At 40.6% G+C, this 26,747-nt stretch overlaps 2 protein-coding genes and 1 long non-coding RNA gene across 3 annotated transcripts in view; 1 reads left to right on the plus strand and 2 right to left on the minus strand.

Moving 5' to 3' along the window:
* The window catches only part of add3a (adducin 3 (gamma) a), a 116,565-nt gene extending 109,520 nt beyond the window's left edge, over positions 1-7,045 (minus strand). Inside the window, exon 1 of the mRNA XM_061769424.1 lies at positions 6,898-7,045. The gene's annotated coding sequence lies outside the window, so the exon portion shown is untranslated. The remainder of the gene's footprint in view (positions 1-6,897) is intronic.
* Positions 7,046-9,713: 2,668 nt separating this feature from the next.
* On the plus strand, positions 9,714-24,195 carry cusr (Copper-only SOD repeat protein). The gene is made up of 10 exons (XM_061769430.1): positions 9,714-9,885; positions 11,206-13,288; positions 13,776-13,875; positions 14,524-14,592; positions 17,948-18,055; positions 18,154-18,286; positions 19,033-19,147; positions 21,034-21,158; positions 21,429-21,512; positions 23,752-24,195. The coding sequence occupies exons 1-10, from the start codon at positions 9,846-9,848 to the stop codon at positions 23,835-23,837; spliced, it is 2,943 nt and encodes a 980-aa protein (XP_061625414.1). The 5' UTR covers positions 9,714-9,845; the 3' UTR covers positions 23,838-24,195.
* LOC133476279 (uncharacterized) lies at positions 22,845-26,736 on the minus strand. The gene is made up of 3 exons (XR_009788014.1): positions 25,454-26,736; positions 24,591-24,702; positions 22,845-22,976 (listed from the first exon to the last, which is right to left on the minus strand). It is a non-coding gene; the product is annotated as an uncharacterized LOC133476279 (long non-coding RNA).
* Between the last annotated feature and the right edge of the window lie 11 nt (positions 26,737-26,747).

Raw genomic sequence — 26,747 nt, forward strand, 5'->3', positions numbered from 1 at the left:
GATGGAGTTGTCCTGGTAACACATTAAAAACATACCACATTTGTGCGGATTAGTTAAACTTGGTTACGCCGACACATTCACTTTCATGGGTACTTTGGATTTTTTTGGGGGGGGGGTAGTTTTTAGAGAATTGCTTCGCCATGGTAACACAGAGTTGAAGAAAAAAAGTAATTCCACTCTTAGTTTGGCCAAGACAAATCTTTAGAAACCTAATGTTCACGGATATGTTGATATCTTTCCAAAACCCCATTCAAGTCAATGGGAATTTTTGGGTAGTTTCAAGCATTTTCTATGACTGGTAATGATTCTTTCACATCTCTATAGAGATATTTTGGCCCATTCTTCTTTGCAGAATTGTTTATAATTCAGCAACAATGGAGGGTTTTCGGGCATGAGTAGCCTTTTTTAGGTCATGCCACAGCATTTCAATTGGATTCAGGTCCGGATTTGGACTAGGCCACTCCAAAACCTTCCATCCATCCATCCATCCGTCCATTTTCTGTACTGCTTTATCCTCACAACGGTCGCGGGCGTGCTGGAGCCTACCCCAGCTATCTTTAGGCGAGAGGCAGGGTAAACCCTGAACTGGTCGCAAGTCAATCGCAGGGCACATATAAACAAACAACCATTCGCGCACACATTCACACCTAAGGGCAATTTAGAGTCTTCAATCAACCTACTATGCATGTTTTTGGGATATGGGAGGAAACCGCAGTGCCCGGAGAAAACCCACGCAGGCATGGGGAGAACATGCAAACTCCACACAGGTGGAGTCCTCAGAACCGTGAGGCAGATGTGCTAACCAGTCGGTCACCGTGCCACCCCAAAACCTTCCTCTTTCAGAAGTTGACTTGGTAATGTGTTTTGGGTTGTTGTCTTACTGCAGAACCTAAGTGCGTTTCAGCTTGAGGTCACAAACTGATGGCCGAACAATCTCCTTCTGGACTTTCTGGTAAAGAGTAGAATTCACGATTCCATCGATTACAGCAAGGCGTCCAGGTCCTGAAGGAGAAGCAGCCCAAGACTATCACACTACCATCACCTTGTTTGACTGCTGGTATGATGTTATTTTTGTTTTAAATGCTGTGTTGCATTTACGTGGGATGTAACAACACACATACCTTCCAAAAAGTTCAACTTTCGTCTTATCGGTCCATTAAATATTCTCCCAAAAATTTTGCGAATCATTCAGATGTTTTTGGAAAAAGTAAGATGTTTGCTCTTTTTGGTCAGCAGTGGCTTTTGCCTTGGACCTCTGCCATGGACGCCATTTTTGCGTTGTCTCTTTCTTATTGTTGAGTCATGAACACTGTAGAATGATTTAATTATACGAGCAAGTGCTCCAACAATGCTCTGTTGACGGGTAAAGGAGAAACATTTACCAGAGATCAATCTAGTACTGCATTTTACTTTGTTGACCACATGCAATTAAATTAAGTCATTGATGCAAACTAATGATAATAATAAACTTAACACTTCCTTGACGGATTCCTTTCCCAATGACAAAATTAAACGTGTTACACGTGACACCAACAATTCTACTTTTGCTTTCACATATGTATACAAACTGGTTTTGGGTGCGCCTGAGGGGTTAGTGCAGTGATTCTCAGCTGGTGGGTCGGGACTCGGGACCCAAAAGTGGGTCGCGGACAGGTAGTAAAAAAAATTATAGCATAATTCAGACTATTAAAACTGTTACAGTTGCTTTGGTGTGCAGGCTTTGTTTCCCAAAAATAGGACAAACTACTGAAGTTACACTTTCTAAAAAAAAAAGAGTCCAGTGCCAAGATAAAAAAATTTGTACATGCAGTTATCTTTATCCTCAGTCTCTGAGGTGGTGATACTGATATGATGATATTCATGTTTTCAAAGGTTTTTGTTTTTTTTAACAATAAATGTTATTTCTTGTTCCTAACCTCTGTAATAGTGAGTTGCGACTTAGCAACAATAGAAAAAATGTGGGCCTCAGGGTGACAACAGTTGAGAACCACTGGGTTAGTGACTGGGCGTTGCTGTATGACCTCCACTACAAATTGCACCATTAGAGCTGACTCCAGATCATGAGGTTGTCACACTCACGTCTCATGTCAGTGTACTGTCAAAAAAATGTAAAAAAACACGACAGTAATCGTGCTTCAGTGTAAGGTTATGGAAATGCTAGGATACATCAGCAATTTACTGTGTCATCTACTTTTCATATGGAATTATACTACTGAGTGCTCCAGCAACGCTCTGTTGGGTTTTTTTGCTTACATCAGCAGCTACAAGGGGCGTCTTAGTTCTGTGTTTACTCTGGATGTGTAGCTTGGATTGCCACCTGTTTGCATTCGTTCCCTCGTGTTTGGCCTCATAATATGCCCACAAGAGGGAATGTTTGTGCTCGTCACCATATGCTTAATATAACAATATGGTATCTTTGTACGGTGTCAAAAAGTATATCAATATGACACAGCCATAGTTTTTTGCAATTGCAAAAAGTGCTACTAAATGCATTTTAGAATTCACACACCTGGAGGTCTTCCTGACTTTTACTAAAAGTGAGCACAGTTACTGTGTTTCTCTCTCCTGTTTGTGTGATTAACCATGTCTTTTGGAAGAATTTCCCTACCTGAAGAGCTACAGGCTGAAAATAGCCAAATGGGTGGACCAATGACTTAAAACCCCAGAGAGAGACAACTACATTCCAGCATAATAACACACACACAGCCATGTTCATCCTATAACAAAGAAAAAAAGACACTGGGGTCTAAGACTCAGTCACTTTGCAGTGTGCATAGCGAGCTTAGCCACATGGTTTTGATAAGTTGGCAAAGCAGCACAGAGTGAGGTCATGATGAAGTCATCTCTGTCCTCAGTTCACATGTACAGCTTTAAACCTACTGGGACTACTCTCCAACCCACAGGCATGCATGTCTAGTCTAAGCATTAAAAATCATTGTACAAAATCACATTTATGTAACTTTCAGTCAATAAGACGACAAGAAAAGAGCCGCAGCATGAGAGCAATCTCGCAATCGTGGCAATTCTGCCACGTAAAATGATCCCACTTACAGATAAAATAAATCGACACATCATTGTACATCTGATATTCACCATGGATTTTACTAGTTTATATCAAGTTACACACACGAACCATTCCAACTAAGGGAAAGTTGTTTTTTTTTAGGTGGTGAGAAGAGGTAAAAGATGGATAAGTAAAGATAGAGTTAGCTAGACAGCAAGATTATAGATTTATAAAGATTGAGGGGAAATCTTTTTGATTTGAGATGCTGCAGTTATTTGCAAGACACTGTAGGAAACTATAACCAAAAAAAAGGTAAATGTAAATATCACATTAAGTACATTGTACATTGCCTAAATAAATAAACAGAAGGTGAGGAGGTAAAAGACACTAAGAGCATAACTTTTGTAACACCCACATATGTTGCCATGCCAATTTCCATTTCGTTTCTAGAGAGCCACCAGTCGCACCCCCTCCTGTTGCCAAATGGTTTGAGGGGCATCGCTATATGGCCACCCCAATGAAAATTTGAAGACATGAGAAATTGTGTGAATGCAGCAGGAAAAAAGCAGGTAGGTTGAGATACAGCACATCCGAAAAGTATTCCCAGCATTTCCGTTTTTCCACATTTTGTTGTTATATGCCTCAATTCAAAAATTATTACTTTTTCTCCACAAAATTCATTCATTCGTCAAAATTCTACACACAACACCCCATAATGACTATATGATTTATTTTTTCTTAAATTAACTATAAAAATCGCATGTACATAATATTCACAGCCTTCACGCACTGCTTTGTTGATGCACCTTTGCCAGCAACACCTGCCCGAAGTCTTTTTGAACATGATGCCACATGCTCGGCACACCTATCTTTGGGCAGTTTCACCCAGTACTCTTTGCAGCACCTCTCGAGTTCCTCAAGCATTAGTGCACAGCCATTTTCATTTCCCTTAAGAGATGTTTAATCACATTGAAGTCTGCACTCTGGCCACTCAAGGACATTCACAGAATTGTCCTGCAGCCACTCCTGTGATATGTTGACTGAGTGCTAAGGGTTGTTGTCCTCCTGAAAGACGAACTGTCGCTCCCCTTCTGAGGCTGGGGCAGATTTTCATCCATTGTTTCCCAGAATCCTGACTAGTCTCCCGGTTCCTGCTGCTGAAAACATCCCCAGGATGATGATGCCACCACCAAGCTTCAGTAAAGGGATGCTGTTGGCCAGGTGAGTGGTGCCTGGTTTTCTCCACACTTGACACCTAACATTCAAAACAAAGATTTCTATCTTTTTCGCATCGGACCAAAGAATTTTGCATTTCATGGTCAGAGTGTCCTTCAGGTGCCTTTGGACAAACTCCAAGCAGGCTGCCATGAGTGCTTCCGTCGGGCCACGCTACCGTAAAGGCCTGATTGGTGGATTGCTGCAGAGATGGTTGTCCCTCTAGAAGGGTCTCCTCTTTCTAAATGGGAATAAAAGAGCTCTGGCAGAGTGATTATAGGGTTCTTGGTCCCTTCCCTGAATAAGACGGTTAGCCAGGTCTAAGAAGAGTCATTGTTGTTTTAAACATCTTCCATTCATGGAAGATGGAGTCCGCTGTGTTCATGAAGACCGCCAAAGCAGCAGAATTGTTTTCTGTACTCTTTCCCATATCTGTCTTCAGACAATTTCTTTGTCTTTATGCTTGGTTTGTTATCTGACATGCACTATGAGACTATAGGTGTGTGCCTTTCCAAGTCTAATGAACTGAATTTACTACAGCTAATCAATTAAGTAATAATTCATACAATAGTTAATCAATCCAATTAATCTTTTGAAACACCTCGAGATTGGTAAGTGAAAACAGGTTGCAGCAAATATTTAAATTTTTAGTCATGGCAAAGGCTGTGAAAAATTATGTAGTGTGACTTTTTATTTTTTTCAATTAATTTAATACATTTTTATTAATTATTATAATAAGTTAAATTGTTGTCACTTGTCAGTATGGGGTGATGTGAGCAGAATTTTGAGTGAAAACAATTTAAATGATTTTGGCTGTAATGCAAAAAATAATAAAATAAAAAAGATATGTGGGCAAAGTGAAGCGCTGTGACTTTCCAGATGCACTTTTTCCAATCAGAGCCATTTGATCAACATTAAGTCTTGAAATAGTACACTTCTAGTGGGCCATAAATGTATGGATATACAACCCCAATTAATTGAATACACCACAAAGACAAGATATTTAATGTTCAAACTGATAAACGTTATTATTTTCAGCTGATAATCATTAAATTAGAATTTTATGGCTGCAACACGTTCTAAAAAAAGATGGGACAGGGTCTTCTTGCTTGATGTACAGCTTCAGCTCTTCAACAGTCCAGGGTCTCCGTTGTCATATTTCACACTTCATAATGTGCCACACATTTTCATTGGGGGACAGGTCTGGACTGCAGGCAGGCCAGTCTAGTACCTGCACTATGAAGCCACCCTGTGTTAACATGTAAAGAATGTGGTTTGGCATTGTCTAGCTAAAATAAGCAGGGACATCCATGAAAAAGACATTGTTTGGATGGCAGCATATATTTCTCCAAAACCTGTATGTACCTTTCAGCATTAATGGTGCCTTCACAGATGTGTAAGTTACCCATGCCATTGGCACGAACACAGCCCCATACCATCACAGATGCTGCCTTTTGAACTTTGCGTCCATAACAGCTCAGATGGTTCTTTTCCTCTTTGGCCCGGAGGACACGACATCCGCAATTTCCAAAAACAATTTGAAATGTGGACTCGTCCAACCACAGAATACTTTTCCACTTTGCATCAGTCCATCTTAGATGAGCTCGGTCCCAGACAAGCTGGCGGCGTTTCTGGGTGTTGTTGATAAATGGCTTTTGCGTTGCATAGTAGAGATTCAAGTTGCACTCACGGATGTAGCCCCAAACTGTATTTACTGACATTGGTTTTCTGAAGCGTTCCTGAGCCCATGTGGTGATATCCTTTACACATTGATGTCGGTTTTTGATGCAGTGCCGCCTGAGGGATCGAAGGTCACGGGCATTCAATGTTGCTTTTCGGCCTTGCCGCTTACATGTGGTGATTTCTCCAGATTCTCTGAACCTCTTGATGATATTATGGACCGTAGATGATGAAATCCGTAAATTCCTTGCAATTGTACATTCAGGATCATTGTCCTTAAACTGTTCAACTATTTTCTCACACACTTGTTCACAAAGAGGTTAACCTCTCCCCATCTTTGCTTGTGAATGACTGAGCAATTCAGGGAAGCTCCTTTTATACCCAATCATGGCACCCACCTGTTCCCAATTAGCCTGTTAACTTGTGGGATGTTCCAAACAGGTGTTTGATGAGCATTCCTCAACTTTCTCAGTCTTTTTTGCCACCTGTCTCAGCATTTTTGGAACGTGTTGCAGCCATAAAATTCAAAGTTCATGATTATTTGCTAAAAACAATCAAGTTTATCAATTTGAACATGACATATCTTGTCTTTGTAGTGTATTCAATTAAATATAGGTCAAACATGCTTTGCAAATCATGGTATTCTTTTTTTGATTTATGTTTAACACAACGTCCCAACTTCATTGGAATTGGGGTTGTAAATACACTAGTGCCCATGCACGTGCATGTGGTTGCCAAGATCCAGAATGATCTTTTTTTTGTCTGGAAGATAAATCTCGATATCTTGATATGTCTCATCGTAAGACTTTCATTTTGTTCGTCTTAGGTTACAACTGCTCGTTCAAAGGCTGCCGAGCACCTGTGCTAATTTACTGCCATGTCATTCGGTGCAGCTTTATTCCATCGTAACAATGTCATGACTGTGACTGACACACACACACTTTGACGCACATCAGAAATAATAATAGTTCAGTCCCCAATGACGCTGGTGCAAATACCTGTCACTCGAGTCAGTTGGTCATACCGCAGAGATTTAAATGTGGCATGTATTCCTCGTTTGGCAGCCCGAGTTTTCTCACTGACATCGCAGGTTCCCCACTGTCGTTGTTTCAGCTCGAGCAAAGCGAGCCGCCCGCCGGCTGAAGCGGAAGCCAGGCCTCACTAGACGGCAGGAAGTGGGGGTCCGTGCCACTCATTTGAAATGCCGATGCAGCTTTTAAATAAATCCCTCGCTTTGCGTTCAAGACGTGAGCGATTGAGACGCTTTGTTTATGATCCAGGTTTAAGTTGTACTCGTGCTTATTGGGTCCATTTACAGTACATGGATGATAGCATCAAAATAACAAACTCTTTATATTCACACAGTTTAAAAGCTGTGCAACTTGCACAACCGCAGGTAGTAAGTATTAATATCTACAGTATACTGTACTGTACTTTTGCAGTGCCGTCAACCCTTGAGAGCATGACGCAATCAAATATGCTGGACTGGCGCCATCTAGAGGACAGGAAGGATTTAACTACTGTATGTCAAACTAAAATCAAAAGTGAGTGAGTAGCCTACTGTAGGCCTACACGTAAAATAAACATTGAATGAACCACTATTCCAAAACAGCTGATGTATTTTGTACAATGGGATCAAACCTCTCTGAAGTGGTATTTATCATTTGCAAGATAAAGTAGATTTGATATTCAAGCATAAAAATGACTTTTTTTTCTATATAGTCATAATGCAACAAGTTTCTTCATTTGATAGCGGGATCACACTCCTCAGCCTCTTTGGTAGGTCAACAGTGTATTCAGATAGAAGAGGCCAAAATGAGTTTCCTGCACAGGGTCCCTCAGAGATAGGGTGAGAAGCTCGGTCAGCCGGGAGAGGCTCAAGTAGAGCCGCTGCTCCTCCGCATTGAGAGGAGCCAGATGCGGTGGCTCGGGCTTCTGATTAGGATGCCACTTGGACGCCTCCCTTTTGAGGTGTACCGGGCACATCCCACTGGGAGGAGGACCCGAGGGCAACCCAGGACACGCTAGACAGACACCGTCTCTCGGCTGGCCTGGGAATACCTCAGGATCCCCCCCGGAAGAGCTGGACGAAGTGGCTGGGGAGAGGGAAGTCTAGGCATCACTGCTTAAGCAAGAAAATGGACGGATGGATGGATGGAAAATGAAAATTAAATAGCCATCACTACTGCACAAAAAAAAAGATTCTTGGGCCTAAAAAACATGAAGCATTTTTTCAAAGTAACTATTCCAGAGGAATAAAATTAAAAGTTTATTTGAAAAGAACAATCAAATGGGAATCTTGCATTAGACCTACTGAATGAAATTACATTGAAAAACTTAATTTAATTGAAACACTTTAAAGTTGGTGTTTTTGGTATGATTATTGTCTTGAGTTTGGTGGAAGTATTGTTCTCATCACAAGACATGCCTATATATATATATATATATATATATATATATATATATATATATATATATATATATATATATATATATATATACATACATACATACAAACGCACACACATCTGGAATAAAGCACTTCTAGTTTCTATTTCAAGAGGACTCAGAAATTAATTTACCATCTTTATTCCACCCAGGCTTTCAATGGTTCTTTGACCTGTCACTATCGAAACATGTTAAGGTTTTAATTACATGATTGCATAATTACAGTATGTGTGCCCTTAAAGACTGCTCCTCCCGAGTTCCATAAAATTATTAGGACTCCACCTAGTGAATCAACACGCCGCCTCCTTTTCAGGTTTATGAAGGAACTCCATTTTACAACGTGTGATACGTCACTCATCAATTTTATGGATTGCTTATCCTTTTCTCAGTTATGGGAGAGCAGAAGCCTATCTCGGCCAACCATTCACCGTCCCATTCGCACCTTCAACTCACATGACAAGAGGATGCAGGGGATAGTCAGCAGTTCACAAAGGAAACATCACAAGTTTGAGTCAAGATTTAAACTCAGAAACGTGAATCCAACTGACACCACCGTTATGTCTCTGCATACTTCACCCTAATAATTTGCTGTTGCAGTGCATATTTTCAAGTGTTAACCAAAATGAAAACAGCAAACCTGCACTGTCCTTTCTGTGGAGACAGAAATAGTAACATCACAATTGTAGCCTCTGCAGCAATCAGTGACCCAAACAAGGCAAATGAAGGATCTAATCCACTTCACATGCACTCTAGGGTGTGTAACTGTATTTAACTGTATGGCCTACCACAAACAGTCCAAAATGATGGGTCATTGGAGTCTATTCTTAGTACATGTTACTATTTTTACTTTCCTCAGTATGGTCACAAGGACAGATGACAAGTAAATTGAAAAGAGGAAGTTCAAGGAAAATTCAAAAGGACTATTAACTCCACACCTGCAATATTCAACAAAAGATTCACCCTTTTTTTTTTTTTTGCTTTGCTAAACTTTTCTTGTACCTGTACTCATGAGGCCAGACGTTTGCATTTTAAATGTAAAACAGAGCCACGCATTTGAATTATAGCTTTTATATCTTTCTGTTAAATTCCGCTTTCTTGAATCATAACAGCAAAACCACCAAAGAAAGGCCAGTAAGAAAATATTTTTGATTATTCTTTTATTTGTATCTTTTTCATGTTTTACATTAACTCTTGAGCATTTTCAAATGTTGAATGTTTTTCGATGCTTTTATTTGGCTCATGGATTGAAAAAACAACCTGCATCCTTAGTGGCTACAAAATAATCCTCCCTCCCCTATCCTAACGAATACAGCAGAAACAGTCCTGATAACCAATCACAGGCTGACAAAGACAGATGGCAAAATTATTGAAGTACAAGAGAGCTCGCACACTTCTGCAAACCAGTCACACAGGACCAATTCTTAGAGAACACACTTATGCACACACACTTCACACCAAGATACATATTTTCCCATTTGTCTTCACTCCATTTGCCACAATGTGCTGTCTTATAGTTCCTCTACTGATTAGCTTCATTGGTGAGTATAGTTCTCATTGTAACTGTTCAGCAGTGTAAAGTTTCAAGGAGCTTTTCTGGAATTTTAAATGTATCAGATATACCGTCTTTAGTAATTTATACAGTAAGCATTAATTGGTTGACTAATTAGTTAATTGACTGCTTTATTTGCCCAAGGGGATGTTGCATACAAGTCAAAATGGCTTCTCTCTTTAAACTAAAACCTTGAGACTCTGATTTAGATTTGGTAGCTTTATTACTCCATTCGTAATTTGCATGTGAATTGCTCTGTGTGTATCAAAAAGTGTTTGCTTGCTGTGTTCATATGATGAGTTAAACAATTATTTTGTATGTGTGTAAAAAAAAAAAAAAAAAAAAAAAAGTATCTTCTATACCAGATACACAGTTGAGTGGAAAAGACAAATGCAAGTAAATATTTAAAATGTTCATGAAGTTTTATTAACTACTTGTTTCTGTTGATAAGATGCAATTTTGTCAATTATTACTGAAGACTGTTACTGTACAGATTTGTGGACATGAAATTAAGATTTGATATTATAACTACCCACTGAAAGTATTGTTCAAAGATGCGATAGTTAATTTGGGGTTGGAATTTGTCATGTTAAAATCATCCAGTATGAGATATTGCTGCTTCTGGTCAAGTGCAACATTTAAAGCTCCTTCTCTCACTTGGAATAGGATTCATCCACATTACACCCTTTTGATGAGACCATACCTATTTAGCAAAATTACAACATGTATATTAAAGTCAAAAAGGCCAGCACTAGCCTTTTGAATGATTATTTTCATAGCTATTGTTTTGGCAACACAAAACAGTAAATAGTAGGGCAGACACAGTACAAAAAAAGCAACAACAAAACACACACAAAACTAATCTCCACATTGGTGGTGCATGGGTCAAACGATCACACATGTACAGTATGTAAATGAAACTGAATAAAATGTACAGTATATCTAAGTATTAGTGTTAATTATGCAAAGAAGAAAGACCTGCACGACACCTATTTTCACTTTCGGTGAAAAAAATATTTCAGATGCAGTACTGCACTTGAAAAAATGTCTGCGAGTTGTTGTAAAAGAATATTTAAATTTCTCAACTGTTCTTTATGATTCACAAGTACAACATTAAAGTAGTGATTGAAATGTTTTTTTAATTAGTATAATCGGTAGTAATATAATGTAATATATGTACTTTATGTGCAGTATAATTTCCAGTTAAGTTGTTAACATGCAGATGTATGCTGTCTTTGTTCAGATATCATAAACGAATTCAACGAGATCCCACTATCAAATCCTTTTTGTGTGTGTTTGTGTTTTTTAGGTTCCATCTCCTGTGTTCAGTTTATGGCACCACTCAACATGGGTGGAGTCATAGGTCAGGTTGAATTTAACTCTACATCCAAGACTGCGACTGTCAACGTTTCTGGTGCCGGAACGTGTAGTACCTTAAACCTTTCCCTCACCGAGTTTCCTGTCATGTACGGCCACTTTGCTGATCCATGCGCTGTGGCAAACATTGGCTCTAGTATTTTCACATTCACTGCCAATTCCACATTCACTGCCAACATCAATGTGTCAAGCCTGTTTGAACAGCGCTCAAACCTAGATGACCTCTCGTTAACTCTGAAGACCTGTAACAACACTCATGTATGTACCGTTGTAAGTCGATATCAAACAGTCTTGACAAGTCAGGCCAGGTTCACTAGAGAGATTGCAGGTAATGTTTATATCCGCCACAACGTTGGACTGAACAACTCACGGCTCCTTATAGATCTTGTTACAATCGGTCAAGTCAATGCATCCTCGACCAACATGACACTCTTTGGCTCAGCAAGCTCAGCCACAAGCTGCAATGTTCTTCTTGGTAGTTTAGATGCCTCAGCTTTAACAATTCTGAGTGTCATCAACATTGGAACTCCTTTGCAACCTGAGAAATCTCGCCTGGACTTAACTGACTACGAGAACAGCACATCTTTTCTCATCCTTCGCCCAGGTTCAACCTTTGTATGTGCTAAGATCTATAATGTGCCAGAGAAACAAGTGAGTGCTCTATTTGATATGAAAGGGATAAATGGATACATCAGCTTTCGCCAGGCTTCCCCTTTTGATCGGACAGAGTTGAAGCTCAACCTGAGTAACTTGCAGAGCAGGGTCGGTCCTTTTCATGTCCACAATTTTCCTGTCCCTTCAGGCAGGTCTTCTTCCTCAAACCTGTGTTCCAACGACAATGTGGGTGGCCACTGGAATCCATTTGGTATCAACACAAGCGCCCCAACATACCCCACCGGACCTGGATCAACACATGACCTGTATGAGGTTGGAGACCTCGGTTCAAAACATATGTCTCTTGCCACTAAAAACGAAGTGACTATGACGTTTGAAGACTTCAACCTCCCTCTTTTTGGACGGAACAGCATTGTTGGTAGGTCCATTGTGATTCATCTAACAGATGGTGCCAGGTATGTCTGCGCCAGCATTGGATATCCTGGTGAAGTCATTGTTGCCAGAGCTAGGTTTAGGAGCCCATTGGTTGGTGACATGTGGTTCACCCAGCTGAAGGACAACCCCTTATCAGACGTATCCACCTTTGTGGATTTGTCATATGGAAACCCCACAATGGCCTCAACCAGAAACCATAACTGGCATATCCACATGTACCCCATCAGTTCAGAGAGGGATGATGATGAGACAAGGTGCAGCACAACAGGAGGTCATTGGAACCCTTTCAGCATCAACACAGAAGACAGCAGTTATGCTCTTCACTGTGGCCCATTGACTCCAGTAGCCTGTGAAGTTGGAGACTTTGCCAATAAACACAGTGTCCTTACCGTCACTGCCAGAGTTGGAGGAGTGGAAGCCAAAAGTTTCTTCACTGATGTCACTTCCTGGTTGCAAGGGTCAGGCATTATTGGTCGTTCTGTGGTCATACATGAGGCAGAAAGAGGAGGTCCAAGGATTGCGTGTGCAAATATTACTATGGTGCGTGTACCCAAAGCAAGTCTAGGATCTTGGTTTGGCCCTGGCGTGTCAAATGGACAAATTCAGTTCTCCCAGTCTGTCCCAAATGGCCCCACAAATGTATCTGTGTCCTTGTCCAACCTGAATGCCATGGCTGGTGGCTACCATGTTCACATTTTGCCCATCAAACCAAACAGGACAGAACCATGCTCAGATGCAAACATTAGGGGACACTACAACCCGCTGTCCGTCAACATAACACAGTCCCCTGCGCCTGGAAATGGTACTGTTGACCAGTATGAGATAGGTGATATTAGTGGAAAATTTGGGCTGCTGACTCGCCTCAATGAATCGCAGGAGATGTATGTAGACAGCAACCTACCATTAACAGGGCCTCACAGCATCGTGGGAAGATCTGTGGTGATTCACTACAGCAATGGATCAAGGTGAGAAAAATATGTTGTTGAGTCTGTATCCATTAAAAGGCCCAAAATCATCACGATAAATAAAGGGTGGGGCAAGATAAAACTGTGCTCCCAAAACAGAAATGGAACAGGAAGGACTGTAACTACGATTGAAAGTAATGGGAGACGATTTTCTACAATGTTCAAGTTTTATGCATACATTATATTCATATAATAGTCACCATAAAAACCTTTTTGCTTTAAAGAACATACTGTTTTTTGTACAAATTGTAGGGAGGAGACATTTAAGTTTGCCAGACAGGCAAACCTACTCGGAGAGAAATAGATCTGACTTGCCTTTTGAAGGCAGTCACAAGTATAGAATGGCATGTACTCTGTAATAGATCACCTTTGTTTTACTATAATGCATATTCTCCATTCACTGAAAGTCCGTCAAAGCAACATTATGTGTAGAAACACCCTGGCCATTCTCATTTATTTATATGCATATACATGCACCTTTTCACAGAATGCAATGTGCTGACCTAACTGCTGACAGAAATACAGATGGACAATGGACCATTGCCAAGGCTATGTTTAAAGGCTCTTTGAATGGGACAGTCAGAATGGTAAGCATTGCAAGTTTTCAATTACCTCTGCTGTGACTGGTTTAACTGACAACTTATTATTTTTTAAAATAGTCTCAGTGCAAATGATCAGAAACGGTGCCCTTTTTATATCCCATACTACATGCACAACATACAGTAGACTCACCCTATTAGGAGCTTCAGTTTAGCAGTGAAAATATGTAAAATTCAGTCCTCTTTAATTGCTCTAACTTAAGCTGCCACAAAAACATGACACTGAATTCATTATGCCTCTGTGGTACAGTAGGTTGCACGAGGGAGGTAAAGGATAACGATCATAGTTTAACTTAGCATCCGTCTGCTGGAAGAAGAACCTTCATGCCCTGTGAACTATGAAGCTCAGAAGGAGAACAGCTGTGCCTGTCAGCAATCCTCCAGTGGCACCATACTGAGCCCTGCAACATCGATGGAAAAGAGCTAACAAATTAGTAGCATTGCATGTGAGGTGACAGCTTGGACAAAATAAAAATGATTTAAATATTTTTTTTTAAATTCACCATTCATTCTGCTTTGGCTAGCTTGTTAAAGCATGCAGAGCCCACAATGAGGGGAACACAGCGACCAAGGCTTTCTAGGTCTGGTAAGCGATGAATTTAAAGCAATTATCCATCTCTGGTTGACGTCTTTCAGCTCCAACAAATGTTTCCTGATGGAAGTAGCGGTGATACCACCCTGGAGGTGAATCTACAATCTGGAAACGTAAGCATTGCATATTTGTGCAGATGTTCTGTTTGTTACACTCACCATAGTATAGTGGTCATTTACAAGAAGACCTGGTTTGTAAGTGAAAACAGGTTTTAAAAAAGAGTGTAGTTTTGACCATGTCAAACGTTTAGTCTAGCCATAAACAAGTAGGTCACAAGCAATACAAAACAGGTGGACCACAGCAAGGGCTATTGTTGTACATTACACATTACGATCTCTGATGTTGTGCCAAATTATAAAAATGGGTTTTGTACTATATATAATTGACAGAAAAACTTCATTTTTACTTTCATATTTAAGTACATTTCAGAGTCTATGCTTTTTTACTTTTACATAAGTTTGTGAGTAGAAAGAGTACTGCTACTTTTACCAGTCTTTTTATTTTATTTTTTTAACTCAAGTATCTCATTCAGGGCTAAGTGTATCATACAGTGACTCATTTAAACACTGTGACCCGCAAACATAGGCGGACGATACACTCACTGAGTGACTCATCCGTGTATGTTCGGTCAATAAATACAGCTTGGAATGGCTCAAGATATCAAATGTATGCCTCATAATTCTCAATAAACATCTTGAAATGTGGGAATTATTAATTTACTCAAAACAATTTCTGGATAAGCCAAATAATATTACGAATAATCATCATGGTAGGTATGCGAAGCACCTGGCGATGATGCGGTGGCCATTTTATGCCAAATTGTTCTTCCACAGTTGCGTTAGCTGAGCTGTGAGAAGGTAAAAAAAAAAAAAAAAAAAAAAAACTCACTTTTTATTGTTTTACAAAATTCCATGGAATTCCCTGCCAATGAGGAGTTGGAAAACCCCTACTGCCAAATTGTTCTTCCACAGTTGCGTTAGCTGAGCTGTGAGAAGGTCAAAAAAAAAAAAAAAAAAACTCACTTTTTATTGTTTTACAAAATTCCATGGAATTCCCTGCCAAGGAGGAGTTGGAAAACCCCTACTGCCAAAATAATCAGTTTCCAGGGACAAGAAACAGCACAATGTTGTGTTGCTATTTAAAGATAAACTGACTTATTGTTTGATAAATGTTATTTATAAAAAAATTTAATGTCACTAATATAAAAATGCTTTTTATTTCCTTTTTACACAAGATATCTCAATAGCGTTTTCCAAGCCTGTTCAAATGGAACAATTCTTTTTTTTTTAAATGATTTTTTCTTTTTTTTAATTGGACTAACTTTCAATTTTTCTCACACACTCCTGTAACATCACCTCTCATGCATATTAAATCACATTTTTGAAAGTGTTGTGGAGATCATTTTGACGTTTGTGTACGCACATTGTTTTTGGCCATGAATAATTATAGGCCATAGCTTGCTTCACACTCACCTAATCAGGAGCTATTGAGTGCACCTGGGTTCATCTCCCTCACCTGGTGACAATCAGACAAGTTGAAAGACGGCTTTCAAGCTCCAGTTGGTTGGAGGTCTCTAGGGAGTCACCACCATCAGTTTACTTTGTGAATTTATGTGTGGCTGCATGTTTTAGGGCGAGGAGTTCCACTTGACCTCCATGGGACACTGTTTTGTCTCACCCCTTTTGTAGGGACTCCAAATTTTAGGTTTCCTTTGGTTTAAGGTCTAGCTCTTTAGTTTGTCTGTCATTTTGATAGAATCAGTGGGTTGTTGGGGTTTAGTTTCAGCTTTCTTTCAAAAACCATTTGGATCCCATTTGTTCTGAGCTTTAGTCCCTTTTTGGGAGTAGTTTTCCAACCAGTGACTCTAAAATTTGTTCTGGGGGAATGTAACAATGTGAAATTTACATGCACACATACAAAATTCTATGTTTAAACTGTCATTGTTGTGCAACCTTAACTCTTCAAGGAGATGCATTTAAATATTTGTAGAGTGCCACTTTCTACTTTGGGACTATACTCCATTTACTGTATATGCATAATACTGTATAGTGACTAACTTTTTTGTATGATTGCTCAGGGACCTCATTCCAATTGTTCACAGAAGAGCAGCGTTCTTTGTCTGTGTGATTTCACGATAGCTGAGAGAAAGTTCAAGTAAACATTGATGTGTGATGAGATCAGGAGACAAGACAATATTTGGTAGAAATGAAAGTTTTACTGTGCTATCAGTGACCTACATACCTGCAGGTGTGACAAATAAGGGATTAATCTCCCACTTCAAGAATGATGGTTGTTTTGATTACCAAATCAAAACAGGTGGATTTCCTTCTGTAATTGCTAACTCAAAATAGACTTCCTGTTCTGTGAACGAAAGCATTTGAACACACTGTACTGTAATTTTAAAACTCGAAAAGAGTTGGGGCGGCACGGTGGGCGACTGGTTAGAGTGTCAGCCTCACAGTTCTGAGGACCCGGGTTCAATCCCCGGCCCCGCCTGTGTGGAGTTTGGATGTTCTCCCCGTGCCTGCGTGGGTTTCTCCGGGTACTCCGGTTTCCTCCCACATCCCAAAAACATGCATGAATTGGAGACTCTAAATTGCCCGTAGGCATGACTGTGAGTGCGAATGGTTGTTTGTTCCTATGTGCCCTGCGATTGGCTGGCAACCAGTTCAGGGTGTACCCCGCCTCCTGCCCGATGACAGCTGGGATAGGCTCCAGCACGCCCGCGACCCTAGTGAGGAGAAGCGGCTCAGAAAATGGATGGATGGATGGAAAAGAGTTGGTGTGAATCTGTGTCGTGTGACAGTGGTGACATCGAAAGCTACTGGCTTGGTGTGCACACTACAGGATTTCCAATTATTTTTGAATGTCTGTGTAAATAGGGATGATGATGTTTTATATGTGAAGATAAAATAGAACCTGAAGGAAAAATATTCCCATTACGTATTATTATTTTAGGTTAATGCTTTGGTGGGGTGGTATTTGAGCAGTTTTTCCGAGTTCTCGAGGGAGGGGGCTGCGGCTCTCACCAAACATTGGCAGTTTGTGTCAGATGACTGTAGCTTCCAGGAAAGGGTTTAAGGAAATGGAGGTGGTCGATGGGGGCCGAGGCAACAGAAATAGGCACATTTGAAATATGATTGTTCAAAGAAGTGAAATGCTTAATGACTGCATGATTTAACAAAGAGCAGACATCAGAGAGCAAGCTAACGTGCAATGTAATCAGGAGAAAAGACAACAGCCGAAATGAAAGAATTACTGAGAAAGGTTTGGCCTACATACCTGCATGCAATTACAGTAAAATGCCAAGGACTGGTGTTTGATCTCAAGTATGAAAGTTTGCACTACTAAATCCTCAGTGAAAGAAGTACGCGCCCGTTACTGTGTGGGTGTGTCATTTTGTGGGAATCAGAAAAAAAGGCAACGTACTAACTAATGTTTGCTTTATGTTTTAACGTATCTTTGCAGCTCACAGAGGCTTCACTGTTCATATCAAATAACCTTATCGGCGCTGATGATAATAGCCAGTGTAACACTTACCAGGGAACTTATAATCCTTTTAACATGACATCGCTGGTAAGACTCAAAAACTTGACTTGCATAACCAGCATCAATTATGATGGCTAATCTACATTTAACGGTAACAATGAAATATTTTTTTCTTCTCTTTTTAGAGTTCTAGCTGCTCTCTTGACAACCCTCTGAGCTGTGTGGTTGGGGAGTTGTCCGCAAGACACGGCCCAGTCAGCCTGAGGGAGGAACAGCTCTACACTGACAGCATCATACAGCTTTCTGGGGATCACACAGGTTGACAACAAACACCTTTATGGCACTTACCATCACTGGGAACTCGTTTAATAGATAAAATGGTCCTATCAAAACAGAGCCAATGAAATTAGGGTCATTCAGATGGTCTGCAATCCTCTACCCCTGCAGCAATGATTTCATGACTTTGCTCCACCTGGCAATAATTATGTCAATAGATGGAAAACAAGGATTCAACATCAAACCTTTTTGAGTGAAGTTGTGGTGGCCCTGTCAGAACCGGTACTGGCCTCGTACATTCCTGATATAATGATAAGTCTGAATGATTATTTCACATTTAGCGTATTTATACTGTATTATTTAAACCTTCGAGCATTATATGATCTTATTGAATATTTAACATTTAACATCCCAACCACTAATATTTATTTGTTTCTTTGTTTATTTTATATGGACATCACAAGAAGATTGGACAAACCAGGTCTATTGCTTTAAGTTTTTAAGCACAAGTGATAATTCTCCACTTGACCGCAGGAGGCTTTAAAAAGTTACATATAATACATGCGATGTGATAAAATGACTTGATAGATTTGAAGTGGATAAAACTCAAATGTTTAACGAGAGACTCTCATATGAGGTGGCAATGTATAAGTGGAAATACAATAATTTTTAAAGATGCAGTATATGTATCACACACGCACCCCGTGAGACATAAACCTAAGTGTTGTGTATTTTTTATTTATCGAAAATGCTATGCCCTAAAATAGGTTTGCTGCTTGTTTTCACAGTTGTCAACAGATCTTTGGTGCTGAAGGATGGTGAGGACATCATTGCATGTGCTGACATTATCCCAGAATCTCCCTCAGCAGATCAGACCTTCCCCAGAGTTGTAACTTTCAACAGGTGAGTGTAAAAATATCCTTGAATGAACTTGAAATATTCTAATTTGCATTAGACCTACCTGACTCACATGCTACAACCCCAATTCCAATGAAGTTGGGACGTTGTGTTAAACATAAATAAAAACAGAATACAATGATTTGCAAATCATGTTCAACCTATATTTAATTGAATACACCACAAAGACAAGATATTTCATGTTCAAACTGATAAACTTGATTGTTTTTAGCAAATAATCATGAATTTAGAATTTTATGGCTGCAACACGTTCCAAAAAAGCTGGGACAGGTGGCAAAAATGAAGTTGAAGAAATGCTCATTAAACTTCAAGAAAGTTGAAGAATGCTCATCAAACACCTGTTTGGAACATCCCACAGGTGAACAGGCTAATTGGGAACAGGTGCGTGCCATGATTGGGTATAAAAGGAGCTTCCCGGAATTGCTCAGTTATTCACAAGTAAAGATGGGGTGAGGTTCATCTCTTTGTGAACAAGTGCGTGAGAAAATAGTCGAACAGTTTAAGGACAATGTTCCTCAACGTACAATTGCAAGGAATTTATGGATTTCATCATCTATGGTCCATAATATCATCAAGAGGTTCAGAGAATCTGGAGAAATCACTGCATGTAAGCGGCAAGGCCGAAAACCAACATTGAATGTCCGTGACCTTCGATCCCTCAGGCGGCACTGCATGAAAAACTGAAATCAATGTGTAAAGGATATCACCACATGGGCTCAGGAACACTTCAGAAAACCAATGTCAGTAAATACAGTTCGCCGCTACATCGGTAAGTGCAACTTGAAACTCTACTATGCAAAGCAAAAGCCATTTATCAACAACACCCAGAAACGGCGCCGGCTTCTCTGGGCCCGAGCTCATCTAAGATGGACTGATGGACTGGAAAAGTGTTCTGTGGTCCGACGAGTCCACATTTCAAATTGTTTTTGGAAACTGTGGACGTCGTGTCCTCCGGGCCAAAGAGGAAAATAACTATCCGGCCTCTTATGGAAGCAAAGTTCAAAAGCCAGCATCTGTGATGGTATGGGGCTGTGTTAGTGCCAATGGCATGGGTAACTTACACATCTGTGAAGGCACCATTAATGCTGAAAGGTACATACAGGTTTTGGAGAAACATGTGTTGCCATCCAAGCAACGTCTTTTTCATGGACGCCCCTACTTATTTCAGCAAGACAATGCCAAACCACAGTGTGCACGTGTTACAACAGCGTGGCTTCGTAGTAAAAGAGTGCGGGTGCTAGACTGGCCTGCCTGCAGTCCAGACCTGTCTCCCATTGAAAATGTGTGGCGCATTATGAAGCGTAAAATACGACAACAGAGACGCCGGACTGTTGAACAGCTGAAGCTGTACATCAAGCAAGAATGGGAAAGAATTCCACAGACAAAGCTTCAACAATTAGTGTCCTCAGTCCCCAACGTTTATTGAATGTTGTTAAAAGAAAAAGTGATGTAACACAGTGGTAAACCTGACCATGTCCCATCTTTTTTGGAATGTGTTGTAGCCACAAAATTCTACTTTAATAATTATTTGCTAAAAACAATGTTTATCAGTTTGAACATTAAATATCTTGTCTTTGTAGTGTATTCAATTAAACATAGGTTGAACATGATTTCCAAATCATTGCAGTCTGTTTTTATTTGTTTAACACAACGTCCCAACTTCATTGGAATTGGGGTTGTATATTCGCTACGATTAAGATTTCTTGTTCTTTTTGAGATCGTAGTGGAATCTTATCGGTGTTTGAATTGAATGATTTCGATTAACTTCAAGTGCATAACTTCATGTTATGCTGTTACCATAAACAAAACATTATTACAGGAATTGAATGGCGAGTATCATTAATTCAAGTTTTTTTCCCTTTTATTCCCAGATATGAATTCCGCAGTAATGTTGCAAATGTCCTGCAGATCGAAACAGCAAGAGTGACCCTCTTGGGCTCCTCTCCCACATCTGTAGTTGAAGGACGATGCCAACAAGTAAGCTTCATGGTATCAGGTATGCTGCTATGCTTCATGTAATAACACACAAAACAATATGAAAGAAGTAGGTTCTTGTTGAAAGTTTTAAAATATGCACGTTGTGAGCTTCCTTCATTAGAACAAAAATCTTACACAAAGTTTATTTGCATTCAAATTCTCAAGAAGACCTATACTCTAATGCTGAACATGACTAATGACAGCTTTCTCCCTGGGATTACACCCAATGAGTTGTAATTCATCAGTCAGGACCGTCTATGTGTGACTGAACATTGTCTTTTCCTCTAAGGTGATGTCAGTACAGAGCTTCTGAGCGCTGTCAAAACCAGTGAGCAGATGGGAAGGTTCAGAGAGTCAGATGAATGCAACCCTAGTAAGTGTGCTTTATTTAATCTAATCAAAGATTCAGTTCTGAAGTTCAGTGTGAATACAATAGGCTTCCCAAAATGGTTTGGGTTTTTACATGTAAACACCTCTCTAAACTTGCTAAATAAACTTCCATCCATTTTCTGAGCCGCTTCTCCTCATTAGGGTCGCGGGCGTGCTGGAGCCTATCCCAGCTGTCATCGGGCAGGAGGCGTGGTACACCCTGAACTGGTTGCCAGCCAATCGCAGAAACATATATAGACAACAATATAGAAACAAACAACCATTCGCACTCACAGTCATGCCTATGGGCAATTTAGAGTCTCCAATTAATGCATGTTTTTGGGATGTGGGAGGAAACCGGAGTGCCCGGAGAAAACCCACGCAGGCACGGGGAGAACATGCAAACTCCACACAGGCGGGGCCGGGGATTGAACCCGGGTCCTCAGAACTGTGAGGCTGACGCTCTAACCAGTCGGCCACCGTGCTGCCTAAATAAACTTTATTAATCAAATTCAAAAAACTTTGTCACATAGTGCCAGAAAATTGTCTTTCATCTGGGGCTCAGAGAACATAATACATACACACTACAAATACGTACAACCACATAAACCTAAACAAGGTAAACACACATAGATTCATCCATCCATTTTCTACCGCTTATCTGAGGTAGGGTCGCGGGGTCATTAGCTTTAGCGGGGACGCCCAGACTTCCCTCTCCCCAGCCACTTTATCCAGCTCTTCCGGGGGAATCCCGAGGCGTTCCCAGACCAGCCGAAAGACGTAGTCTCTCCAGCGTGTCCTGGGTTGTCCCCGGGGTCTCCTCCCGGTGGGACGTGTCCTGAACACCTTACCTCATCCGAATCAGATGCCCCAACCACCTCATCTGGCTCCTCTCGATGTCTGAGTTTTTGCTTCAGCGACCACCAAAGCTGCATTCCGCTTGCCCAGCCGGTACCCATCAGCTGCCTCAGGAGTCCTACACGCCAAAAAGGCCCTATAGGACTCCTTCTTCAGCTTGACCACATCCCTCACCGTGTCCACCAACGGGTGCGGGGATTGCCGCCACGACAGGCACAGACCACCTTACGGCCACAGCCTTCTGACCGGGGGATTCTGCCAGACGTTCCCAGCAGACCCTCACAATACGTTTGGGCCTGCCACGTCGGACTGGCATCTTCCCCCACCATCACAGCCAACTCACCACCAGGTGCTGATCAGTTGACAGCTCTGCCCCTGTCTTCACCCGAGTGTCCAAAACATGCGGCCGCAAGTCCGATGACACGACCACAAAGTTGATCATCAAACTGCGACCGAGGGTGTCCTGGTGCCAAGTGCACGTGTGGACATCCTTATGCTTGAACATGGTGTTCGTTATGGACAATCCGTGATGAGCACAGAAGTCCAATAACAGAACATCGCTGAAATGGGTGTGACAAGTCCTCCATGATGCAGACTGCTTTTCTTTGTACTGTGCAAATGTACAGATCAGAGAATGAGGGAGGAGAGAGAATGAGGGCGAGATTATTCTTATCATTGTGATGACGTGTGCTACAAAGCCAGATAATAAAGTATTTTGTTTAGCAAGTCATGTGTGTCCGTCCATACATTTTTGTATTGTATTTGTTTGTACATTTGCTTATCCTTACTAGGGTTGCGGGCATGCTGGAACACATCCCAGCTGACTCTGGGCGAGAGGAGGGGTACACCCAGAACTGCTCATAGGGAACATAGACAAACAACACTTTGCACTCACATTCACACCTACACGGCATTTAGTCTTCAATTAACCTACCGTGCATGTTTTCCTCTCACTTTCCAAAAACATGCATGGTAGGTTAATTGAAGACTCGAAATTGCACATGGGTATGAATGTGAGTGCTTGTTTGTCTATAGGTGCCCTGTAATTAGCTGCCGACCAGATCAGGGTATGCCCCACCTCTCGCCCAGAGTTAGCCGAGATAGGCGCCAGCACGCTTGCAATGTTAATGAGGATCAGTGGTATGGAAGATGGATGGATGGTAATAATAATTATGATGATGATGACTTGTGACCAGTCTGTAGTGTACTACTTGCCACATGTCAAATGAGATAGGCTCCAGCTCATCCTAATGAGGACAAGTGTTATCGAAAGAATAAGAAAGAAGAAATGGATTTATGATAATAATAGTTAAGATTTGTGGAGATTTGGGGAAAAAGAAAAAAGTTGAATCCGATTTTTTTAAAATCTGATCTGATGTTTCCAGGAAGTGGGGCTGGACTGCTGGCACCCACAAACATCCTCGTCAGCTTGATGTTTGTTGCAGGTCATCTCCTTCCTTCTACAATTTGAGTATTGTTCACACCTACTGCCACTGCCACACAAAGGATCAGCCTCTCCTTCATCCGTATGTTGAATGTGTTCATGGAATGAAGTGCACCATAATGTGGTCATCTGACTTTTACAAGTTATGTAATAACAACATTCTTATTCGATACTTATACTTATTTGACAAACCTAATTTTTAAAGTATCTAACCTGTATTTCCAATGTCATTTGCACTGTTACAGTACTGGCTGTTATTTGTTTTAACATTCCTAGACTCCTGCCTGGATGTATGCAATATGCATTTTTCTGTAAATCTGTATTACATGTGTGCGTGTGTGTGTGTGTGTGCGCGCACACCTAAATAAAGTCCACTGTTTGTAAACTGTGTGTCACGTATTTATAAAGGAACATAGATGGTGTAGTGCTTATATACAGTAAGTGCATGCTAATGCACCGACGACAATTCAATTGTGTGCACAAAAGGCTAATGTGCAGCAAAGAAATACAAATTTATTTCAGTATCGTGAGACATCATTTTATCCCAATATCACCTCGATAATTATTGGTCTGATAGTTATCGTGGAGCCCTAATATAAATGTATATTTGCTGCAGCAGGCTGTCGGTAGTAAAAAAAAAAAAGCCATTGAGTCATGAGCAGCCAGCCGTACAAGGTAAACAGCGTGCCGAATTGGTTTAAATTGTAACTGCAAATGGTTTTAATAAATTTCTAATCACAACCAATAGTATAGTCATAGTACATGCAAAAACGTCCTTACCTCTGTCCTGTACGTGCCACTTTTTCCAGTACCATGGCGGCGGAGTGTCATGGTTGAAGACGTAATTCTCGAAGGAAAAATTATTGTAACCACAGCTGGTTTCTACGGTGGCCTGGAAGTGCAAAACAATATAACAAATTGTGCAACACTTTAACATTTCAGAAAACACAAAAACAAACCACGAAACACTTTAACACTTCAGGAACCACAAAAACAAACACAAAACACTTTAACATTTCAGAAAACACAAAAACAAAACGCGAAACACTAACATTTCAGAAAACAAATTAACAAAACATGAAACACTTTAACATTTCAGGAACCACAAAAACAAAACACGAAACACTTTAACATTTCAGGAACTACAAAAACAAAACACTAAACACTAACATTTCAGGAAACAAATTACAATTACGGGGACGGTGGATCCTCAAGAGTCAATTGGCAGGGGGTGGGGGGAAGCTGCAGATCTTTGGCTGCTGCCAAGCAAGTACTGTATAAATAAGTTTCGAACTGGAGTGTTTTTGGAAACATTTAGCAGAAAGTATTGGATACATGGGAATACCGTATTTTCGCGACCATAAGGCGCACCGTATTAAAAGGCGCAGTCTCAGTTACGGGGTCTATTTCTGTATTTAACACATACATAAGGCGCACTGTATTATTGGGCGCAGGCATGGTAAAACATACGCTAGCTTAAAACACAGTAGCACGCATGCATGCTAAAACATATGCTAGCATGCATGCTAGCGTATGTTTTTAAAAAGCCACTGGTTGAGTTCGGTTGTACTTTATTGAAGTATTTAACAATGTAAACAGTGAGTTCGGTTGTACTTTATTGAAGTATTTAACAATGTACTCACGTTATTTTTTTTTAGCAATCCTCATCCAGAAATCCATCAAAGTCCTCATCTTCTGTATCCGAAATGAACAGCTGGGCAAGTTCTCCATCAAACATGCCGGGTTCCCACTCGTCATTGTCGGAGTCAGTCTCGTTGCCGGGGGGCTGTTCAGCAATGATGCCGGCGTTTTCCTGCTTCCTCCAATCATGGATTCGTTGATCTTGAATTCTCTCGCGGCTGCTCGATTCCCATGTTCCTCCGCGTAAGTGATAGCTTGGCCTGTATGCACACTCACCACGCAAGACCCCATTGAGGATAAAAAAGCATGTCAAAGCTCATCTAAAGTTTGCTGAAGAACATTTGGACAAGCCAGTTACATACTGGGAGAATATAGTCTGGTCGGATGACAGCAAAATTTAACTGTTTGGATGCCATAATGCACACCACGTTTGGAGGATAAATTACACTGCACATCAACCTAAAAACACCATACCAACAGTGAAGTTCGGAGGTGGGAACATGATGGTATGGGGTTGCTTTTCAGAAAATGGTACTGGGAAACTTCACATTATTGAAGGAACGATGAATGGGCAAATGTACTGAGACATTCTTGACAAAACTTTGAAGGAAAAATGAAACGAGGGTAGACATTTCATAAGGATAATGATCCAAAACATACTGCCAAGGAAATTCTCAATTGGTTTCAAAGAAAAAAAATAAAGCCACCAGAATGGCCCAGCCAATCACTTGACTTGAATCCTATTGAAAATCTATGGAAAGAACTGAAACTCAAGGTCCATAAAAGAAGCCCACGGAACCTTCAAGATTTGAAGACTGCTTGTGTGGAAGAATGGGCCAAAATCATACCAGAGCAATGCATGCAACTAGTTTCTCCATACAGGAGGCTTCTTGAAGCTGTCATTGCAAACAAAGACTTTTGTACGAAGTAGTAAATAAATACCAGTTGGCGTGTTCAATACTTTTGCTCTGTGTCATTTCACATTATTACACACAACAAACTTATTTGTTCTACTTTTTTTGTATGTATGGATTACTTGGGTTGTTCCCAACTGGTGAAATTTTCAGGTCAATAGCACCTTTGGAAGTATATTTAGTGAGAAAAATGCTGACGTGTTAAATACTTATTTCAGCTGCTGTGTGTTTGTGTGTGTGTGTATACAATTATTGATACACTGACCATTGCATTAGTATCAATTTGAGTATAACATACCAAAATACACAAAATTCCGGAGGCTAAAGCTCATTGAAAGCGTGGTATGAATGAAGAGGAAAATAAAAAGGAGGCGAGGCTGCA

Source organism: Phyllopteryx taeniolatus, chromosome 4 (genome assembly GCF_024500385.1).
Source record: "Phyllopteryx taeniolatus isolate TA_2022b chromosome 4, UOR_Ptae_1.2, whole genome shotgun sequence".
Taxonomy (NCBI): Eukaryota; Metazoa; Chordata; class Actinopteri; order Syngnathiformes; family Syngnathidae; genus Phyllopteryx; species Phyllopteryx taeniolatus.

Bases quoted from the DNA above. Each gene is read 5' to 3' on its own strand.
- cusr (XM_061769430.1), top strand. From the start codon at position 9,846: ATGTGCTGTCTTATAGTTCCTCTACTGATTAGCTTCATTG. The intron at 19,148-21,033 runs GTGAGTGTAAAA...TTTTATTCCCAG, and splicing joins AGAGTTGTAACTTTCAACAG to ATATGAATTCCGCAGTAATG. The intron at 21,513-23,751 runs GTAAGTGTGCTT...TGATGTTTCCAG, and splicing joins GTCAGATGAATGCAACCCTA to GAAGTGGGGCTGGACTGCTG.